The 21,443-nt window shown below is 41.1% G+C and overlaps 1 protein-coding gene across 11 annotated transcripts in view; it reads left to right on the top strand.

Moving 5' to 3' along the window:
- The window catches only part of Cpeb3 (cytoplasmic polyadenylation element binding protein 3), a 166,002-nt gene that overhangs the window by 83,550 nt on the left and 61,009 nt on the right, over positions 1 to 21,443 (top strand). For 7 of the 11 annotated variants that reach the window (XM_051199586.1, XM_051199582.1, XM_051199581.1 and 4 more), the window contains exon 5: positions 11,046 to 11,069. The exons of the other annotated variants lie outside the window; for them this stretch is intronic. In XM_051199586.1, coding sequence (XP_051055543.1) covers positions 11,046 to 11,069 — 24 coding nt within the window. The remainder of the gene's footprint in view (positions 1 to 11,045; positions 11,070 to 21,443) is intronic. 11 annotated transcript variants of the gene reach the window in all.

Consider the following 21,443-nt stretch of genomic DNA (forward strand, 5'->3'; position numbering starts at 1 on the left):
TTTTATTTTTGAGGTGCTGTACTCAGGCTGGCCTTGGAATTTGCCCATGATCCTTCTGCTTCTGAGCTACTATTTTGGCTTTTTGTTGTTGCTTTTTGTTTGTTTTGCTTTTGTTCTTTGAGATAGGGTCTTATTTTGTAGCTCAGGCTAGCCTTGAACTCTCAGTGGTCAGTGTTCCTGCCTTCGCCTCTGGAGGGCTGGTACTATAGGCATGTATAGTACCAGCATTTAAAATGCCTAGCATTTAAAAGTTTTCATTGTCATTTTATTCTGATATTTCTAAGTTGTAATTAGTATTTGAAGTTAGAGATGAGTAGGATATCTGGAATGCCACGATCCCTGACAGGGAGATGATTTTTTTGTCCACACTCTTCCTCCTCACAATACCCCAGGCAGTTAGAAACCAAGAGTCCAGAGGGAAAACTGGACAGTTTGAAAACTTAAAGTGTTAATGTCTTAAAAGGGAGTGGGGAACTGGGAGAGAGTAATACATAAGAAGCTTGAAACACTGGTTTTATCACCCAGCACTATATATAATAAGAGATAAAACAACATAATAACCAGAAATATATTAAGCTGTTTAAGTTCCAGAGTCATTCACTGACTCTGGAAATCCTACACACAGCCCATGCACTGGGGCACCGTTGAAAATCCTACATGTAGCCCATGCACTGGGGCACCGTTGAAAATCCTACATGTAGCCCATGCATTGGGCCACTCAGAACCTTAGCAAAAGCTGTCCTCTATATCTCTCCCCTTAACTAATGTCTTGACACATTTTAGAATGCCTTTCTGTATTTATGTTGGAACTGAGAGCTGACGGTGCATTTGTTGAATCAAAAGAGAAAACATGAGCAATATTGGTGTGGATGTTTGCGTTGGGCAGACTCTGGGGTGGCTGCTTTGGCTCCTCGTCTCCCTCCTTGCCGGGCTTTGCTGAGTATGAGCTCCTTGGGGAGGCTCAGCTGAGAGGAAGTGGCGGAGAGGGAGCTGAGCACATGATGCATTTGTGCCAAAATAGAAAGAAAGCCAGCTTTGCTGGAGTTCCTAATGGAATTTTTCAAAAATGGAAGATACATTGTTGTTATTTCTGCTTATTCTGAGTGATATTAGTTTAAAAAAAAAAAAAAGCTTCTGTTTTATTGAGACAGGGTCTTGTTATATAGCTTTGGCTAGCTTGGAACTTGTGGCAATTCCCCTGTCTCAGCCTCCCAAGTGATAGGATTATAGGCTTGAGTGACCATACCTGATTCTGTGTTTGTGGGATTGTATGTGTGTTTGTATAGCATGGATATCTTCATCAGTCTCATCACATTTTTTGTTTCTCACGGAACATGGAGCTGAGCAATTCCTGTAGATTGGCTGGCCAGTGAGCAGTGAATCTGTGTCCTCCCTCTTTCTACTCTTCCTATCCCCCATCCCCACCCACTCCCTGGCACCAGAGTGACAGGGTTATAGACATGCACTGCTGTGTCTGAGTCTTACATGGGTCCTGGGGACTGAACTTAGGACCTCTTGTTTATATGGCAAGCACTTTAGGGAGTGAGTCCTCGCTCCAACTCTGTTCTGCCAGCTGCTTCCCAATAACCACAAAAGGACATAATATTAATTATAAATGCTCAGTCAATAGCTCTGGCTTGTTACTGCCTAGCTGTTAAAACTAAAATTAACCCATTTATGTTAATCTACATTCTGCTACGTGGCATTACCTCTGTTTCATCTTGCATCTCTTGTTTCTGTGTCTGGCTGTCAACTTCTTTGACTCCGCCCTCCTTCCCAGTGTCCTTAGTCCAGTTTTCCTACCTAACCTATCCTGTCCAGCTATTGGCCAATCAACTTCTTTATTAAACCAATCACAGCGACATATAGTCACACAGTGTAAAGGAATATTCCATAGGTTTATATAGCCTAAGCTGGTCTTAAACTTGCTATGTAGCTGAGGCTGACCTTAAATTTGCTAAGTCTCCTGACTCTACCTCCAGAGTGGTGGAATTCTAGTTGTGCACTATCACACCCAGAAAAGAAAATAATTTCATTATATGTATTTGTTTATTTTGAGACAGGATTTTGTTTTGTAGCCCCAGCTGACCTGAGCACTCCCAGATATCCACCTGCCTCTGCTTCTTGAGTATTAGGATTAAAGGCATGAGTCTTTCATTTCAGAGGGTAATATGATAATGAATTTTTATGAGATTCACTAACCAAAGTAATTTTTTTTTTAAATTTTGAAAATTTTGTAAACAAGATCTCCTCTGTTATTCTTTCTAAATCTGAGTAGACTTAGAAATTAAAATATAGGTATACAGGTGTATATGAATACATTATAAATAAATAGTAATTAATTACAAATAGTAATTAGAGAGATATATGATGTTTATTTAACATACATTTGAAATAGGTTTGGATGGATGCTCTGAAACAACATTGTAAGGGGCCTGAGAGTTTCCTTTTTATGCTACCAAGTTGGGAATCTAATAAAAGTTTTTAAATATGGGATCAGGCACAAAGGTTAAGAGGAGAGTCCGGAAACATGGCTGTAGGCTTCTCTAAGATAGCATAACAGAATAGCACCCATGGTCTTTACAAATGGATAAACTGGCATTAAGAAGCTGTGTGGGACTTGACCAAGGTGACAAGGTGGGGCCAGAAGCAGAACTTCCTGCCTCCAGGTTGAAGGGGCTTCTTTTTTCCTATAGTTGAGAGTCTCTCTCTCTCTCTCTCTCTCTCTCTCTCTCTCTCTCTCTCTCTCTCTCTCTCTCTCTCCTCTCTCCTCTCTCTCTCTCTCTCTCTCTCACACACACACACACACACACACTCTTACACACTTCAGTGTTTTTGGACAAGCATACAAATTCAGTACCTCTGTAAGAAGGCCCTTTCCTTTATTACCGGATGACCCTTACTCTTTTTTTCTTTTGGGAAATAGAAGGACAGTCTGGTCTATATAACTTGATATTGAACACTGTAAATAAGTTAAGTTTGAAGTTGTCCTGTAATTTGAATGGGTTTTGGAAGAGATTCCCTTATGTGTATGAAATCCCACAAGTACAGGAGTTGATTTTCTTCCTCATAGTAAAGACACAGGAACCAATGTGTTTCTTATTGTTCCCTGTGGACTTCCTGTTTGCTTTCTCCCCTTATGTAAGCAATGTAGCCTGGACTTCCTGTTTGTAACATTCAGCACACATGCAATTAACTTAAAAAAAAATCTCTGAGCTTATTGTATAAACATTTCAAATTTCAAAGAAGACGTCCCACAATGCCAATTATAACTCAGGGAAGAACAACACAGACATATTGTAGCTACAGCTCAGGGATGCAGCAGTAAGCCCATCATGAGCAAAACTCTGGTGTGATTCCCAGGACTGCAAAAGGGAAAGATGTGTGTGTGTGTGCATCTGTATGTTACACAAAGGAAGTCAACCGTTTTGCTTATATTGATGACTGGAAAGGAAAAATGCTTATTTTTGTCATGGGTATAATATATATTGTAGACATTTATAGGATACAATGTGATGTTTTGATGCATTGTTTAATAATTCAGAATAATTAATATATTCATCGTTTCACATGTTTATCATTCTTAGTGATGAAAATGTTCAAAATTCTGATTATTGCTGGGACTGATGGCACAGGCCTGTAATCCTAGACACTCAAGAGGTTGAGGAAGGAGGGTCGTAAGTTCAAGGAAGGTGGGCTACAGAGCAAGTTCAAGGCCACCCTGTGTAGGAGGGGGAACAGAGAGACACCAGAGGCTGGGGAGATGGCTCAGTTGGTAAGCTTCTGCCATATAGGTATGAGTTCAGTCTCCACCACTCACACAAAAACTTGTAATCTAGTACCAGCAAAGTGGAGAGATAATGGGATCTTACTTGGAGCTCACTGGCTAGCCAGCCTAGTCTAGTTGGCAAGCCCCATGCCTGTGAGAGTGCTGTCTCAGGAAATGGCGGATGGTAGGTACCCGAAGAAGAGCATCTTAGGCGGTACTCTGTCCTCCAAGTATATATATGCCCCCCCCACAATACACATACACATAATAACCAAATCAAGGGCTGCAGAGACGTCTCAGTTGGTAACATGCTTCCATACATGAGAACCCAAATGCAATCCCCAATACCCACATAAGGTGGAGAGCAACTGAGGAAGACACCTGAAGTCAACCTCTGTTTTCTACACAAGTGCACACACAGTAGCACATGTAAGCACACATACATGCATATACACATATATAAAGACTGGTTAAGATGCATAAAAGTTCTTATTCAACTTTTCTCAAACGAAGACATGCAGATTATAGCAAATAGAAGAAATTAAAAACAAATTAAAACTCAAAAACTGATTATTGCTTATCACTTGGGAATTGTAAATCCAAACCACAGAGAGGTGATATGTTGTTTCTGTTGGAATGCCTCTTTCTGAAAAGATGGTATTTGGGCAAGATGTGGAGAGAAGTTCCCTCCTGCCCATCCTGCCAAATGGTCAATATTAACTAGCATAGACATTAATACTACAACTCTAGTATGGGTGATCTTTTAAAATAAATTAAAAATAGAATTGTCATATGATCCAGCAATCAAACACCTGGGTAGAGATCCAAAGGAAATTACACCTTCATCCCCATGTTCATTAAATTACTATTTACAGTAGCCAGGTATTCATCAAAGGATGGGTGGAGTATGGATACATAGCAGAATGCCACTTACCCAAAAAGTGATGAAATCCTGGGACCAGTGAGCTGACTCAGCCATTAAAGTCTGGCACCCTAAGTTCAGTCCTGGATCTGCATGGCAGAAGGTGAAGCAGTTTCCTCAAATTGTCCTATGACCTACACACAAATACCTTGGCATCCATGTATGCACACACACACATACATACACAATAAATAATAAAAATATAAATGAAATCTTGTCACTAGCAACACTATGGATGAACATGGAAAACATGTTAAGTGAAATAAGTCACAGAAAGAAAAATACTGCATGAGCTCGCCCATTTGTGGTATATAATTTCAATATTGGTGTTTCTCCTTAGTGTGTACATTTCAACAAAGGGAGAAACCAGATTTTATTCAGGATGGGAGCCAGGCCAGGTATGGGGCAAATGAGGAGTTTCTTGTGGCTGGGGCTATTCCCAAATTCCCAAAGAAGTTATTTTTGGTAGCTTTCTTCTATGAAGGAACTCTTGTGCCTATATGAGAAATGCCTTGCTATTAGGCAGGAAACACAGAACACTTCACCAATGGGGCCAGCATTGGTGCTGTGGACTCCTGAACACAACAGTATCCTTATGTTCATCTACCCTTCTAATTCTCTATTTTGGGGCTTATAATTCTAGAATTACCAAGTATTGCCTTTCCCAAATCAAAAATTGAAGATTTTATAAAGTTTGAAGAGATCTCTAGATTTTTTGGCATAGTGTCTGGAGAAGATGGTTTGTTAAAAACAGAGCTCCCGTTTTTGTTTTGTTTTTGTCTCTTTGAGACAAGATTTTAGCACCATAACCCAGTCTGGTCTGGAACTCTTGATTCTCCTGCCTCAACTTAGTGGTGGGACAAAAGTATGCGCCATTACACTGGGTCAACTGCTAGCTATTTTAGTGCCTTACTCTGTAGTAAGCAAATTCTCAGGCCAATTAGATGCTGGATCAGACAGATAAAGGTCAGTCCCCAGTGCATGATGAGTCATCAGTAGACTGCCCTGTTCTCATCAGCAGACTGTTCTACAGAGTTCTCCTCGCAAAGTATCTTGGCAGTGCTAGCACTGTGCCTGTCACTCACTACTGAGGAAGATGGAGTAGAATCAGAGAAATGGGAAAGGAGTATAAAATACCCAAGTAAATTGTAATGTGTGAATGTAGTGGATAAATGATGTGCCGTTTCTATCTGCTATATTCATGTTATTTATGGAGATATGTATCTTCTCTGTTATTATTGTTTGCCCAGCTTTACAATCACTGGACTGGAAGTATTTTTTTCAGCCACTGTAACAAACATCACAGAAATAAGAGTAGCATTTTGGGTACAAATCTCACTCTGTTGCTCTTTGTGAGTTTACAATCTAATGAAGGGAATATGAACTTTTTGGTCTTAACCTAAGATCTTATGTGGAATTTTTCTGTGACTCATTTCTGGTAGAAGCTAAAAGACAACATTAGTTGTTTGAATATGAGAGAGAGAGAGAGAGAGAGAGAGAGAGAGAGAGGGAGAGAGAGTGTTTATTCAAGTGAGCATAGTTGTTTGAATATGAGAGAGAGAGAGAGAGAGAGAGAGAGAGAGAGAGGAGAGAGAGTGTTTATTCAAGTGAGCAAAGATTGTACTTGGGCCTTATACATGCTTGAAGTTCTCTACCGTCAGCTATATTCCTAGTTCATTGATTAGAACTTGATGTGTTGCCTATTCAAATGATGATTTTTTTTTTTTTTTAATATTTAGGCCAGGTGTGGTGGTACGTATCTTTAATCCTAGCTCTCTGGAGGCAGAGGCAGGGTGATCCCTCTGAATTTGAGGCCAGCCTGGTCTATGTAATAAGTTCTAGGAAAGCCAGGGCTACACAATAAGACCTTATCTCTGAAAACAAATAAAGAATGGTTGGAGGCTGGTGAGAGATAGTGCAGCAGTTACAAACAGTACTTGCTTTTAGAGGCCCAAGTTCTATTCCCAGCACCCACCATGTTAGGTGGCTCAGAGCTGCCTATATCCAGAGAACCTAAGGCCTCCATCATTTGAGGCCACCTAAACATACTTATATACACACATGCACACAAATAAAAAAAAATCCTGTAAAACTGCAGTTGCCAATTAAAGACATAGTGTTTGTTGGCCTGAGGGTGTAGATAAGTTGGTAGAGTGGGTGCCTAGAATATAGATGCCTTGCGTCTGAATGCCTGTAATCCTGGGTTTCATGAAGGCAGGTTCTAGGTTCCTCCACTACATGAGTTTGAGTCCAGCTGTGACTACATGAGGCTGTATTTCAAAATTTAAAAACAAAAATTGTTTGCACGGCTTGCTTTTTTTTGTTTGTTTGTTTGTTTTGATATACCCTAGACTGGTCCTGGAAGTTGCTGAGTAGCTAAGGATGACCTTGAATTCTTCATCATCCTGCTATCACCTTCCAGATGCTCGGATCACAGACTTATTTTGTCATACCCAGTAATCAAGGGAGGTTTGCTTTTTGTATATTTGAGACAGGATTATAGGGAAAATAATTACAGGCTGACCTGTGGTGACTTTGGTGTGTATGTTAAGTAACTTAAAATAAAACATGACAAATATGCAAGAAATGTAAATGTTAATATTGTTCACATACATACACATACAAGGAAAACACTCATCATACATGTAAAATATAAATAAATTTTTAAAAATGGTGATAATTAGTAATTAAGTTCAGGAACCAGGTATAGTGAAGAATGTCTTTAATCCCAGCACTCAGTAGATAAGGGTAGGTAGACAGTTTGAGTTCCAGGACAGTCAGGGGATACACAGAAAAAAACCTATATCCAAAAACAAATAAATAAATAAATAAAGTTCAAAGATCCTAAAAATCTCCCAAAGAAACTCAGAGCTGATTTAAAAAAAAAAAAAAAAAACAAAACAAAACAGCAAGAGAAGTATCTGGATAAAATCAACGGGCAGGGTAGGGTGTGGTGGAACACACCTTAAAATTCCAGCACTCAGGAAGGAGAGGCAGGAAGATCTGAGGTCCAGGCCAGTCTGGTCTGTATAGCAAGTTCCATCCAGGGCTGCACAGTGAGATTGTCAAAAAAAAAAAAAAAAAAAAAACCTCAAATACTAGGATAAACCCAACCAAAGGAAAGACAAGATGTCTATAATGAAAACTTTAGAACATGGAAGACCCTGAGGCAATCAAGATCACTCTTGTGGGGAAAGGCTCTTGCTGTGCAAACCTAGTGGCCTCAGTTGACCCTCTGGGTACAGGGAAATGCACACAGAGAGGACAGCTCTACATAGTCCTTCTCACTTTCACTCATGCACTGTGGTACCCTCTGCCTCCTAAGAATAATGCAGAAATCACATGAATTGGCAGACTTAGTATTGTGGAAATGACTGTATTACCAAACATGATCTACAGACTCAATGAAGTCATCCTAGGAATTCCAATGGCATTTTTCCCAGAACATGAAAAAAATTCTGGAATTGCTCTGAGCACAAAAGAAATTAATCATAAGCAGAGCGATGCTATAGGTACCACGGTGTTTCATCTCAAACCATATTACAGAAGTATACTAGGAAAAATGGATGGTACTGCCACAAAAACAATGTGTAGCTAGAATAATAGAATGGAGACTCAGGCCAACCGTGATGCATATTTGTCATCTCGGACCTCAGGAGGTCACGGCAGAAGGATTGCCATGGTTTGAAGGTAGCCTGAACTACTTAAACACAGGAACAAATAGGAAGCCAGGCATAATGGTGTTCTGTTGTCATCCCAGCATTCTGTAGGCTCAGGCAGAAGGAAGGCCTGGTCACCAGCCAACAAACCACATACAGCTATAGTCACCTAATCTTTGACAAGGATGTCAAGAATATACATGGGGGAAAAGGCGGCATCTTCAAAACATTGTGCTTGGGAAACTGGGTGTCCACATCTAAAAGGATATAACCAGACCCTTACCTATATATCTATATTATTCAAAATGGATCAAAGACCTTAATGTCTGACACTCTCAAACTGCTGTAGGAAAGCACAGGCACATACTTTGTGCAAAGGAAAACATAGGAAATAATCCTAAGAATTAACAGGCGGGATTTTATCAACAGAGTGAAGAGATAGCCTATAGGATAAGAAACATATTTGCCAGCTGTGCATCCAGCAGGGATTGATATCTAGAATCTGTACAAAATTAACAACAAAAAAACCCTCATCTAAATAATTAATGGGGGTAATGAATTGAATGGGCGTACCTTACCTCAAAGGAAGAACTGCCAATAAATAATTAGAAAAGTGTTCAACGTTCTTAGCCATAAGACAAATGCAAACTAAAACTGCCTTGATTTTATCTCACCCCAGTCAAAATGGCTATCATCAAGAAAACAAATGACAATAGCCTGATGTGATGACTCACACTTTTTAATTCTGTCACCTGAGAGGCACAGAGGTGGGAGGATCTCCATGAGTTTGAGGTCAGTCTGGGCTATGGAGTGAAACCGTGCCTCAAATAAAGGACAAATACAAAGGTGTGTACAAAAAAGAGAGAGAGAGAGAGAGAGAGAGACGTGTACAAACTCTTATATATTGCTGGTGGGAATGTAAATTTGTGTAGCCACTATGGAAATCAGTATGGAGGTTCCTGAAAACTAATACTTTTGTATGCATTGTCTAGCACTTAGCAGTAATACTCCTGAGTATATATTCAGAGGATTCTAAGTCAGCCTTCCACAGGTCTCATGTTTATTGCCGCCAGCCTAAGTGTCCATTAATAGATAGGAAAATAAGGGCATTACAGCACATACATGCCCTTAATCCCCACGCTGCAAGGCAGGCAGATCTCTAGAGTTAGAAGCCAACCTCAAATATAAATAGGGTGTTGCAGGACAACCTTGTGGAATGATGGAAACAATGACAAAAAAGGTTTGTCCATTGCAGGTTATAATAAGGTTGGGGGCATGAGGCGGTGCAGGGGGAGCTGATCTGGGTAAGGGAAAGGAAAGATGACAGAGGAGGAGGCGACAGAGAGCTAGAAAAAGAGGAAAGCAACAAGACCCCTGAGTGGTTTCAGTGATGTTGCTGCAAAGCCTGGTGTCTTCAAGGAATGCAGTCACTTCCCTTCCCATTACCCTGCACTACAAGTGAGTCTGCATTTTAACCCTTTCCAGTGTAAATGAGTTTTGTGGCATTTTTATGCTTCAAAAATAGATCAAATGCAGTTCTAGTTCTCATTTGTTTTTTAGAACTGGAGGTTTCAAATGTAATCTTTCCATTGTGGATGTCACTGTAGGTAGCTGGTGATAGATGAAGCTTCATGTTAGCTCTGCTAAACACTAGGCCTGAGCTGTGACAAAGCCAACCTTCAGAGTTCTTTCACTGTGGGCTGCCTTGGGCAGATCTAGAGCCTTGGTCTATCTCTGCTTTCTATTTTATAGATGTAAAATGTAGTAATTTCTCCTTTCTATGATATGATGAATGGTGAGATGTGGTAAATGGAGAGAGTAAGAGAAACTTCACTAAGAATCTTACAGAAACCAGGCTGGGGAGATGACTCAGGGGATTCAAACACTTGCCAAGCAGAGTGTGAGAGGACTGGAGTTTGGATCCCCAGGACTCAAAGAAGCCAAGCATGTGTGCTTGTAATCCCAGCACTTGGGGTAGAGACAGGATCCCCAGGGCAAGCTGGCCAGCTAGACTAGTCAGACTCATAAACTCTTGGTTCAGCAAGAGACCTTGCCTCAGTAAATAAAGGACTGAGCAATTGAGGACAAGAGGTCAGCCTTGGGACTTCATATGCATGTGTGCACACGCTTTCATACACGTGCATCCACACACATGTGAACTTGCACAATACAAAAATTCACAGAAATGGATTCTTTAAAGAATGACTAATGACATATAATTTCTATACATTTTCAGAGCATTTGTGAAGTGTGTGTGTGTGTGTGTGTGTGTGTGTGTGAAGTAGTTTGGAATGCCCGCCATATGCCACAACTTTTTGTTACTTAGCATATTTTCCCTGTGAGTGATGTCTGGTGGTAATATAAAGTTCAAATGAAGATTTACAAATTATTCTCAAGAAGCTCTTATCTGTGTCAGCTATAGATAGTAGGCCCTAATATACCCAATGAAATCCCTTACAAACTTGTGATGCTCAGTCCCAGCAGCTGTCATAGTCACTAGAGTTGTTGTGAACAGTGCTTTGGCTTAATGTTTCATGAAGACTCTCCCCTGTGTGTTAATAGTGAAGGTGGCCAGTGTCTTCAGATTAACATTCAAGAATACTTAGAAAATGTTTATGTGAACATTTTTTTTTTAATTTCTAAATTCACCATTTTGATATAAATACCCATGGTTTTCTTCTGTGTTTACATGCAGCCAGGAGCTATGGGCGGAGACGAGGTAATTTTTTTTTTTAATGAGATCTTTTGCTTGCCAAACTGTGAGTAAGTATGAGTATGTGCGTGTTTATGCCTGTGTGTATAAGACAGTAATTATTGTATGGTCTGATGTTCTAGCTTAATTATTTTAGAAAAGTAATTCTTTATTACTTTTATTATAATTATTGGTAATTTGTTCTTTTAATCATAATAAAGCTATAGCAAAGACAACTTCATCTGGGAGTTTTTTTAGTTTAAATTTTTGTGACTGAGCATGAGGAAATAAAGGCCAAGTGTATATATTTTTTTGACCCTATATTTCTGTGTTGTTTTCATATGATTTAGAGGGTAAATACTCATTTGGGGGAACAGCTTTTGATTTTACTAAGTTGTCTGGTGATTATCTTTTCTGTTGCATCCAAAGGCAAGCTTACATTTTAGGGCCCTTTCCAAGATCTTTACTATAATATTATAATCTGTGTGTGTGTTTCTTTAAAGAGGTGCCACAAATTTGCTTTAGTCCCTTAAAACCTAACCTAATTTAGTATAACTTTCATTTGTGTAATGCTGTACCCCTTGAGTATTTCCACATCTGTAACTATTTACAAATGGTTTGAAGAGTAGCAATAAGAAGCCTAGCCAATGGGAAAGGTGGGATTTAGGGCGAGTACCTGGGCTGTTCTCACAGCCTGTGACTTAGAGCTGGCTTCCTCATCTGCAAATTATGAGGCAATAGAACCAATCTTGTCCAGCTTCATAATGTCCAAAGTCTAGTTTTAAGAAAAGGTGTACATGTCCAACAAGCATTCCACAAATGTAAGATCTGTCTGCTGCTTGCTGTGTAACTTCAGGTTAAAGCTAGAGCCAGTATTAGAATCTGTCTCTTTGTTTTGTATTTGCTAATGTTTACCTTTTATCAGAATGTCTCTGACTTTGGTTGTTACAAAGAGAAAATACTAAATTGTTAGTATTATTTATTACACCTAAATATTAGATAAATGAATATTGGCTGGATTAATGTATGTATGATAAAACATTAATTATAACCATTTTACTTTGGGGAAATTAATTTTGTATATTTTTGGTGTAAATAACTTTTATTTTTATAAATTTTATCTATACAACATAACTGCTTTCCTTTAGAACAAGAAAAATTATAGATGATAGATAATTACTTTTTTGTCAGAATTTTTTTTCAAGCAAGGTAGTAAACATGATCACTTGCATTTAAAATAATATGGTGACAAACATTGGATAGTAATATTTTTATGGGTACCTTAATCATAAAGGTGAAGACCTTTGATCACATCTCCTGTCTTTATCTCATTTATTATATTGTATCACTATACCATTTTGCATAATACTTGTTTCATACTGGTAGAAGATGCAGACAGGAGTAGAGAATAAGCATTGTCTATAGGAAGTAGGAACCTCCTGACAGTAGACAGGAGGGATGGCCCTTTCCTCAGGCATGAATCGGTCACTTGTCAAGACTCGCCTCTGGTTTCTTAGGCTTGCCCTTCATCTCAATTGCTCTCATTTTTGCTACTCCATCTTTATGAAACATCACTTGATCTCTGTAATTCTCACTCGCCACTAGTGGTACTTGTGATCTATTCCTCCCTATCTCACCAGCCGCAGCAGCATCTCTTCCCACTCCATCTTCCTCTGCTCATTCTATGTGCTTTGCTCTCCTCTGGTCATTGCCAAGCACTGACCACTCATCCACTCTTCTAAATCTTACTTCACTAGTGTGAACCAAATTCAAGCCTTTTTTAATTTTTAAAAATGGTTGTGTGTATTGGCGTGCACGCATGTGTGTGTGTGCGCGCATGTGTGACATCCTATGTGGGCCTGGTACCTAGAGAGGCCAGAAGAGAGCATCTGATCCCCTGAAACTGGAGTTTGAGATGGTAACGAGCTTCTGGGAATCAAACCTGGGTCCTTGGCAAGAACAGCAAGTGATCTTAACTACTACTGAGCCATCTCTCTAACCCTGGCAAGAGTTATCCTTTCTAAGAAGCCCTGCCTGGTGGCCTCATAGGCAGTATTTTCTTCTGTGTTCTACTACCTTGTATTCTTCCTGTCTTTCGTTTGTACCCCGATTCTTCAGTTGAAGATAGTTTATTTGAGGATGATTGTGACTTGTGCCTAACACGACGCTCTGTGAATAGTCATATTAAATATGTATCAATTAGGATTATTTTGAAATAACACTCATCTATGCAGAAGAGTTTGCTTTATATTTCTTATTAGCTGGTGGAAATAATGTTATTTGCTTATAGTCCTGGCCACTCAGAAGGCTGAGGGTCACTTGACCTAGGAGTTTTAGGTTAGCCAAGGAGCATTATCTTTCAGGAATACTCTTCTTCTAACAAGTTTAATGTGTGCTCCCCTGTTAGATAGAGCCATGTAAGATCTTTGCTTGTACCCTTTCTCTTTTTCCTTCCTTCCTTCTTTCCTCCCCCGCCTTCATTTTTTTTTTTTTTTTTTTTTTTTTTTTTTTGTAGCCCTTAGCCTGGTATTCACTGTATAGCCCAAGGGTTTCTTCAGACTTACAGCAATGCTCTCTCTTCACTTTCTCCAGGGTTGAGCTTGTAGGCAGGCGCTAACGTTACTGGCAGCTTCCACATTTATTTAGTGTTGTAATTTTAAATTTGACATGGATATGTAATTTTCAGGGCCCACAAAGACATTTTTTTCTACAAATAGACAGATTAATTATGCCGTGGTGGGGGGGCTGGGTTGCTGCTGGTGACTGAACCCTAGTTTTCATACATGCTAAACATGTGTTCTACCATTGAGCTGTACGTCCAGGTCTACATCAGTATTCTTGATGTTTAATAAAACTTCTTGGTTATACAGCAGCAAGGAAAATCCAAAAATATCTATTTGAACAGTATAGATAAGCAAATACAAAGAGCCAAAGAGTGGTTGGAGTTACTATTGTAAATGTGTAGGTCATAAGCATGTATGTTCACTAATGGATAACTTAATTGATTCCATAGTTGTAAAGTTCAGTAAAGTTGGGTTCATGAGTTGATGTCATCTTTCTGTGGCAGGCCAAGTCCAAGAGGGCCTTGCAACTGTGCTGGTGAGACCATGGTACCAGCCTGGCATTCTGCTAGTGCAAGCTGAGTCTTCTGAGCTTGTCTATTGAAGATGCAAATAAATGGTTCTGGAGTGGAAAATAGACGAGTTGGATTTAATGTTTGTGATTGTAGTATCTTGATTGCTATTGGTCAGTATAGTAATGGGAAAATATGAACAGAGAGAGAGAGTGAGAGGTATCAGATTACTTGTTTTGCACTATTCTGAGAAATTGGTGTGGGAGGATCCAGAAGGAAGAATGAAAATGGAGTTCTGGGCCTTCCACTCTGTTTATTATGGCTACCTGGTTCTAGACTCCAGGCATGGTCTCTCACTTTGTTCAGAGCTTGCTCTAGATAGGGCAGAGGTGATAAATAAATGAGACAACCAGGGGTTGGTGAGGTGACTTGGTGGGTAAGTCTGGTGTGCTGAGTTCAATTCCCAGACCCTGCATGAAGATGGGAAAAGAGAAGCAACTGCACTGATTGTCCCGTCTTCACATGTGCACCATAACCAGGAGCCCGCAAAACACAGTAATGAAAATAAAGTAACTTTTTACAAGCCCAGGCGTGGTGCTGTAAGCTTGTAACTCTAGAACTTGGTGGGTAGAGGCAGAAGGATTAGGAGTTCGAGGGCAGCCTTGGCTACTTAGTGAATTCCAGGCCAGCCCGAGCTGTACGAAACTTTATCTCTCTGCTGTTCTGTTTTTTAGTCCCATGCTGGTACCATGGTTTTCCCACACAGCTGCTAGGCCCTCTGGGAGCTGGCCTGCCTCAGGAAAGAAGGAGTGGGCGGTTCCTATCTCAGTGGTGGAGGCCAGGTGACATTCAAAATGAAACACAAAGGACAAGGGGATGCCTGCCGCTGTTTGTTGAGATAGGGTCTTACTACTTGTTATAGGCTAGCTTCGAACTTAGGGCTTTCCGGTCTCCAGTCTCTAACCTAGAGTGTTAGGATTGCAGACATATACCACCATGCATGGCTTTTCATTTTTGAATTATGAAAAATTTCAAACTTATAAAAATAATGGAGTAGTTTAATTAGAGTTCTCCTCTGGCCTCTGCAGGCAGCAGTCATGCATGTATTGCCCATATATACATCCGGTAAAACACACATAAAAATAAAAATAAATGAATCTTTGTTTGAAAAGTGAAGGTAGGAGAAATGGCTTGTGCAAAAGGCTTTTTGCAGAGTAGTAATGCACGATACAGTATATGTATAAATCTTGAAAATATTACAGCGTTCCACTCATCGGAAATCCAGAATAGGAACGTCTGCTGAGATACTCAGAAGAATAGTATAGTTTAAAACTAAGTAGTTGAGGGAAGATGGAATGTGACTTGTAATTGGCTAAATGTTTGAATTTTTATGACGTATGAATTATATTTCAATAAAACTTGTCTTTAGAAGGACTAGAGGAAATGGTTTGGAGGGAGGTCTGCTTTTACTGGCCTTTTACTTCCCAAGTATGGAAGGAAATCATGGCAGGGCCTAGTGGTTGCATTTATGTTTCAAAAACACCACACTGCTGCTCGAAGAGGAACGGGAATGGACGAGGGTTGCCTAGTTAGAAGATGTCAAGATAACAAGGAATGGTGTGAGTTAGGTTAGCGCGATGGATGGCAGTGAGGCTGCAGAGAAATTAAGAATGATGGAGAGAAGCGGCAACAGAATTGGAAGGGTGATGTCATGCCCATGAATCAAATGTGGCAAGTAACTCGGAAGGTGACCTTGGTGGTGTTGGGTTTTTGGTGAAAGCTGTGGGGGGTGAATGGCAATGGCATGACTTGAAATGTCAGTGTGAGATAGAAGTTTAGGGGAGATAGTTTACTTGTAACGAGGATGTGTTGGCACACACCTTTAATCTTAACATATGCAGGAGGCAGAGACAGCGGCAGGCAGATCTGAGTTTGAGGACAGCAGTCTGTGAAGTATATTTCAGGCCAGCCAGGGCAATATAATAAGATCCTGCACCCAAAAAACAAAAAGTAATTAATAACAACTTGCTTACAAGTTTACGATGCCTAAGATATATCACTTTTTAGTATAAAATCAACTGTGTTTTTGTTGTGTAAGGTTTCTGTGCAGGGCATAGTGGCATGTGCCTGTAATCCTAGCACTGAGTGTGCTGAAGCAGGATCAAGAGTTTGAAACCACCCTGGGCTTCATAGTGAGGGCTGTCTGAAAACAAAGGAGCAGATGTAAGCATACAAACAAACACTGTGTTTAATAAAGAGCCTGGAGTCCCTGGAGATCCAGAAGCCTTTCATCTGGATCCGCCCTTACAAAGACAGACACAGATAGGGGATCTGACTTCTCCAAAGTTAAAGACTGGAGATTAAGCTGGAAACTATTTCAGTTTCCATGGAGATATTTTACTTATTTATTTTTAGGAAGCCATTTCTCATTATCGTTTCTGTTAAATTCTTAAACTGATTTCTACGCTGCTTGCAAGACTGAGCTGACAGGCATCTGAAAGTGGAAATATTGGACTAGCAGTGCTGCGGCGCAGCTGGGGTGGTGGCAGGGGCTTCAGCCAGAGCTCATGCTTGAACATCTTTAGAGGCACAGCATAGCCACTGGCTCTGGTTTTCCCATGATTTGCTGTAGGAGGCAGCTTCCTGGGGAGGAGCATCATGAAGAGAACTTCCCCTTGTCTGCTAGCACTTTGCAGGTTACCTGGTACTTTGATTCACAGGTCTTTTAGTTTTAGGTCATTGCCACATTCATATATTATCCATTCAGTCCCTGGATCAGACACTGGGATTATCTACCAGAAGGAGAGCATTTAGTCGAAAGTCACGTGGCTTAAGTTAGAACAGTCGAGAAGCCTTTTCTTTCCCTTCTGTTGAATGTTGTGTATATATTTTCTGTAGGAGTAGCTGGAGATTGTAACAGGTTTATATTATCTTCACATAGGAGTGTAATTCTCTTAAGACATAATGCTGATTGTATAAAGCATTTTGGTGTTGGGGAATGTTTCCCTTAAAGAAAAGGAATGTGTCAGAGGGGTGCTAGAGAGTGCGGCAGGAATGTAAGACATTCACGTGTATCATCTTAAGATTTTGGTTACTAATGACATGTCCAGTAACTAAAAGTTTAGCAATTTCCCTAGGATAGCTTTGTTTGTTTGTTTGTTTTGATACAGTGTCTCATGTAGCCCATCCCCAGCACATCCCAACCCAGCCACTATTATTTGTATTAAGGCAGTGTCTTGCTGGCCTCGGACATGAGATTTTCCTATTTCAGACTCCTAAGTGCTGGGATTTCAGGCATGTGCCAAACAGCCCGTCTGGGAGAATTTGTTTTGAACGTGGATATATTTCAACAAAATGACTGCATGGATAATAGCCTCAGGAAGGTTCAGTGGACTGCTCAGAATACCATGGCACTAACTTAGCCTGGTGTGAGTCTGGCAGTGAAAGCTTCACTGGCCTATTTGTGAACTAGTTCACAAATCACCCCTGCACATTAACAAAGTGCTAAATCACTATTAAGAGCCAAAGGCCTGGTGTTCAGTTCTCAGCACCCACAATCAGGAGTGGGACTACAGCTCTAGGGGATCCAGCATCCCCTTCTAGCATCCATAAGTACCTGCAGGAACATAGCAAACACACATAGAGATGCCCGGACATGTGCATTAGAAAGTAGATAGATGAACACCCTTCCGGAGCTTCCGACCAGAGCGGAAGGAAATAGAGCTGTCAGGCTGTGGAAACCTCTGTAGCCCACAGAAGTGCTCCTTCTGTTTTATTGTTTTGGAGACAGATATGTAGTCCTAGCTCTCCTGGAGCTCTCTATGTAAACCAGATTGACAATTTTTTTCTGCTGGGTCTTGAATCTGGGACTTTGTGCAAACTAAGCAAGTATTCTGACACAGAGCCATACCTTCAACCCTCCCTTTAACCCCCACAAGTTGTGTCTTTTAAGTGTTTCCTTTTTTTCTTTTACCCATTATCACTCCAGGCAGTCATGTTACATGAAGCTGACTGGAGAGTTTATGTTTCGGTCATGAGGCTGTGCTTTCCTTAACTTGGGTGCTTCCTACGTTCTGTACACTTCATGTAGATCTCTTTCAGTGAATGCCTGCTGCCTAGAGGTCACTTGGGGGTTCTTAAACTTTAGCATAGGAATCACTGGGGTGGTGGGAGGTGCAGGTTTTGAAGCCTGACCACCACAAAATTTAGGTTAGGGGATTTGGGGCCTGGGTTCTGGAACTCATAATCTTATTCTTACAGTTAGAAACATCATTTATGTGTTCACTATTTTCAGTTTTGTTCCCAAGGCTGCCTTCATTACTAAGGCCTGAAGCACTCTAAATGCTGTTAGTAAGGCAGAGGCTCGCTTTTAAAGCCTTAGAAAGTATCTTAACATCCCATAGCTGAGTTTGAAAACTGTCCAGAGTTTTACAGCTCTTGCTTTTTTATTTTCCTCTGGGGAAGCTGTGGTTATGTTGGTCACGAGAAACAAGGTTTGATTTGCTCAAGAATGTCTCGGATATCACTGCTGTGGTTGGAGACTTCCTCATTACCCATCTGGATAGTCACACTGATTTCTTCATAATCTCAACTCATCCCCCTCCTCCCTGGATTCAAATTGCTGGTGGAGGTCCCAGAAGCTACTGTAGGCTTGGGACAAAACATAGTTAGAGGCAGCTTAGAGAAGTCATCTGATACAACAACAAACAGAGTTTATGGGAGTGTAATTCTTTTCAGGGCATCATTGTAAACAGTGTAGATGTAGGAGGTCAAGGGCTTGCCTAACATGCCTGGAGACCTGGGTTCAGTTTCCAAGACGACATAAACCCAGTGTGGTAGTTCATCTCAGCACTTGGGAGGCACAGGCAGGACAAGCACAAGTTCAGGGTCAAGAACAGGTTAGATCCCACTATCCACATGGTAGCTCACAACCCTCTGTAACTCACTTTCCAGGGGATCTGGCCTCTGAGTATATCAGGTTCTCACATGGCATAAAAGCCTACATTCAGGCAAAACACCTGCACGTATTAAAAATAAAATTTTAAAAACTTAGGTCATCCTTAGTAAAGAGGTTGAGACCAGCCTAGAGTGTGTGAGACCCTGCCTTCTTTTTTGGGTGGAGTGTGGGGGGTGTTGAGATAGGATTTCTTCCTGTGTAGCTCTGGCTGTCTTGGAACTTGCTCTGTAGACCAGGCTGGTTTTGATATCAATAGAGACCTGCTTGCCTCTGCCTCCCAAGTGCTGGGATCCAATCTTTAAATTTTTTTTTTTTTTTTAAGGCCAGTGTTACAATGAAGTGTTGTATTTGGGAAAAGGAAAATCATCTTTAATACTAAGAATGGACTATAAATCTTGTGCAGGTGAAAGCAACAGTAGTTAGGTCGCACCTGGGGAATGGCCATATATGCTCACAGAAGTGTGTGTGTCTTTGTGCATACTGTTTTCGTTTCAGATAGTCTCATGCTACAGTCCAGGCTGGCCTGGAGGTCACTAAGTAATGCAGGCTAGCCTTGAACTCCTGATCCTCCTTCCTCATTCCCCCGAGTGCTGGGATTACTGGAGTAAGGCACCATCATGGCCAGCTTTGCACATGGTATTGCTCCCCCCTCCCCCCTCTCTGTCCCCCTTTCTCTTAAAGCACTGTTGAATTCTAGTAGAAATCTGTGAGGGCCATGAGACAAGGGAAGAGATAGTGGTTTGGATTTGGCTAGTGACTAGTGACAGACAGAGATTAAAGGAAAATTGTATTTTGAAGCTTGAATTGGTAGATCATAGTAAGAAATGGATTTCATATGGGTAAGGGGAGGGAGAGAGACAATATGAATTATCAAGGTAAATCCTAAATTTTGTGTTGAATCGGGTATGTACAAAGGCCTTTGTTTTTTCACTTACGTAGGTGATATGTAGTATGTGAGCCCATATGTGTGGATGTGCATGTGTGCATGTTCGTGGAAGCCAGAGGTTGGTGTTGGCTGACTTCTTTGATTATTCTCCACCTTGAACTTCACTTATTTAGGCAGGATCTCTCACTTGAGCCAAGAGCTTCCTGACTGCTTGTCCAGCCGGCCAGCCTGCCTCAGGGATTCCCTGCCTCTGCCTCCCACATGCTAAGATTACAGGTGAGCCACCATACCATAGGCTGAGGCTCTGACCTGCAGTCCTCATATTCATATGGTAGGCACTTTTACTCACTGGGCCTGTGTGTTAACATTTTAAGGAATGTAGATGGAAGTTTATATTCCGCATGGTCCCACCACCCTTCAGCCCCAAACAAGCACACACAGAGACGTATATTAGCTAGAAACTGTTTGGCCAATGGCTCAGGCTTCTTATTGGCAAGCTCTCTCTTAACTATCAACCCATACTTATTAATCTATATATTTTCTACATGGCCTTATCTTACTGGAGAATGGCCAGACCTGTTACTCCTTCTGTGGCTACATGGCATACCTCTATCGGCTTGTCTCCGCCTCCTCTCCCAGAATTCTCCTTGTCTGGTAGCCCCGCCTATACTCCCTGCCAGGCTACTGGCCAATCTGTGTGTTATTCATCAGCCAATAAGAGAAGTATACATACAGAAGGACATCCACCATCAGGAGTGCTGGAGAGGAGCAGATGTAAATGGAAGATGAGGAGCTTAGGTGAACGCATTTTCTCTATGGGTCTTTGGTCTTTTCATTCAAACTCCGGCTCCACAAAACTCTGCTGCAGACTGCCCTTTTGCATAGCACAGGAGGGACACAGTCACTCACTTCTCTCAGCACCTACTATTTCATAGTTACCTGTGTGCTTCCTGCTCCCTCGCTGGACTGGGGTTCCTTTGTCAGGAGGTACTTTGCTGCTCTTGAAAAGGGATGCATTTCTCCTCAAGTGGTTAACACTGAGTGAAAGGCTTCTGTTATCTTAGTTCTGGTTAATGCCAGAGTGAGTTAATGCGTCTGTATTGCAGAACAGCATTTTGTATTCTTGAGAGGGCAGTGCAGAACACACGAAGCTCTCCATTTCTGCCTCTTCTCCACCAGCTTTTGTCTTTTGCACGTCTCATAGTTCTTGCGTTGGAATTAAGAGGTGGGAGTAGACGTTCTGTAGGAATTGCTGGCTTGAACACGAGCCTGACACTGAGTAGGCATGAGGTTTGGAGTGTGGACTGCGTGGCAGGTTTACCTGGTGGCTGTCAGAAAATGTCTGTGGGAAGCTCATTTTGCCTGTAGTTGCTGCAGATCTTTCTTTTACTCCCAGTGATCCAAACAAACATCAGGAGATGAGAATTGACTGTCTGTTGTTTGTTCCTGCCAGGCTGAAAAAGGATAGGTGGCTCGGCGACACAA

This window comes from Phodopus roborovskii, unplaced genomic scaffold (genome assembly GCF_943737965.1).
Source record: "Phodopus roborovskii unplaced genomic scaffold, PHOROB, whole genome shotgun sequence".
Lineage (NCBI taxonomy): Eukaryota > Metazoa > Chordata > Mammalia > Rodentia > Cricetidae > Phodopus > Phodopus roborovskii.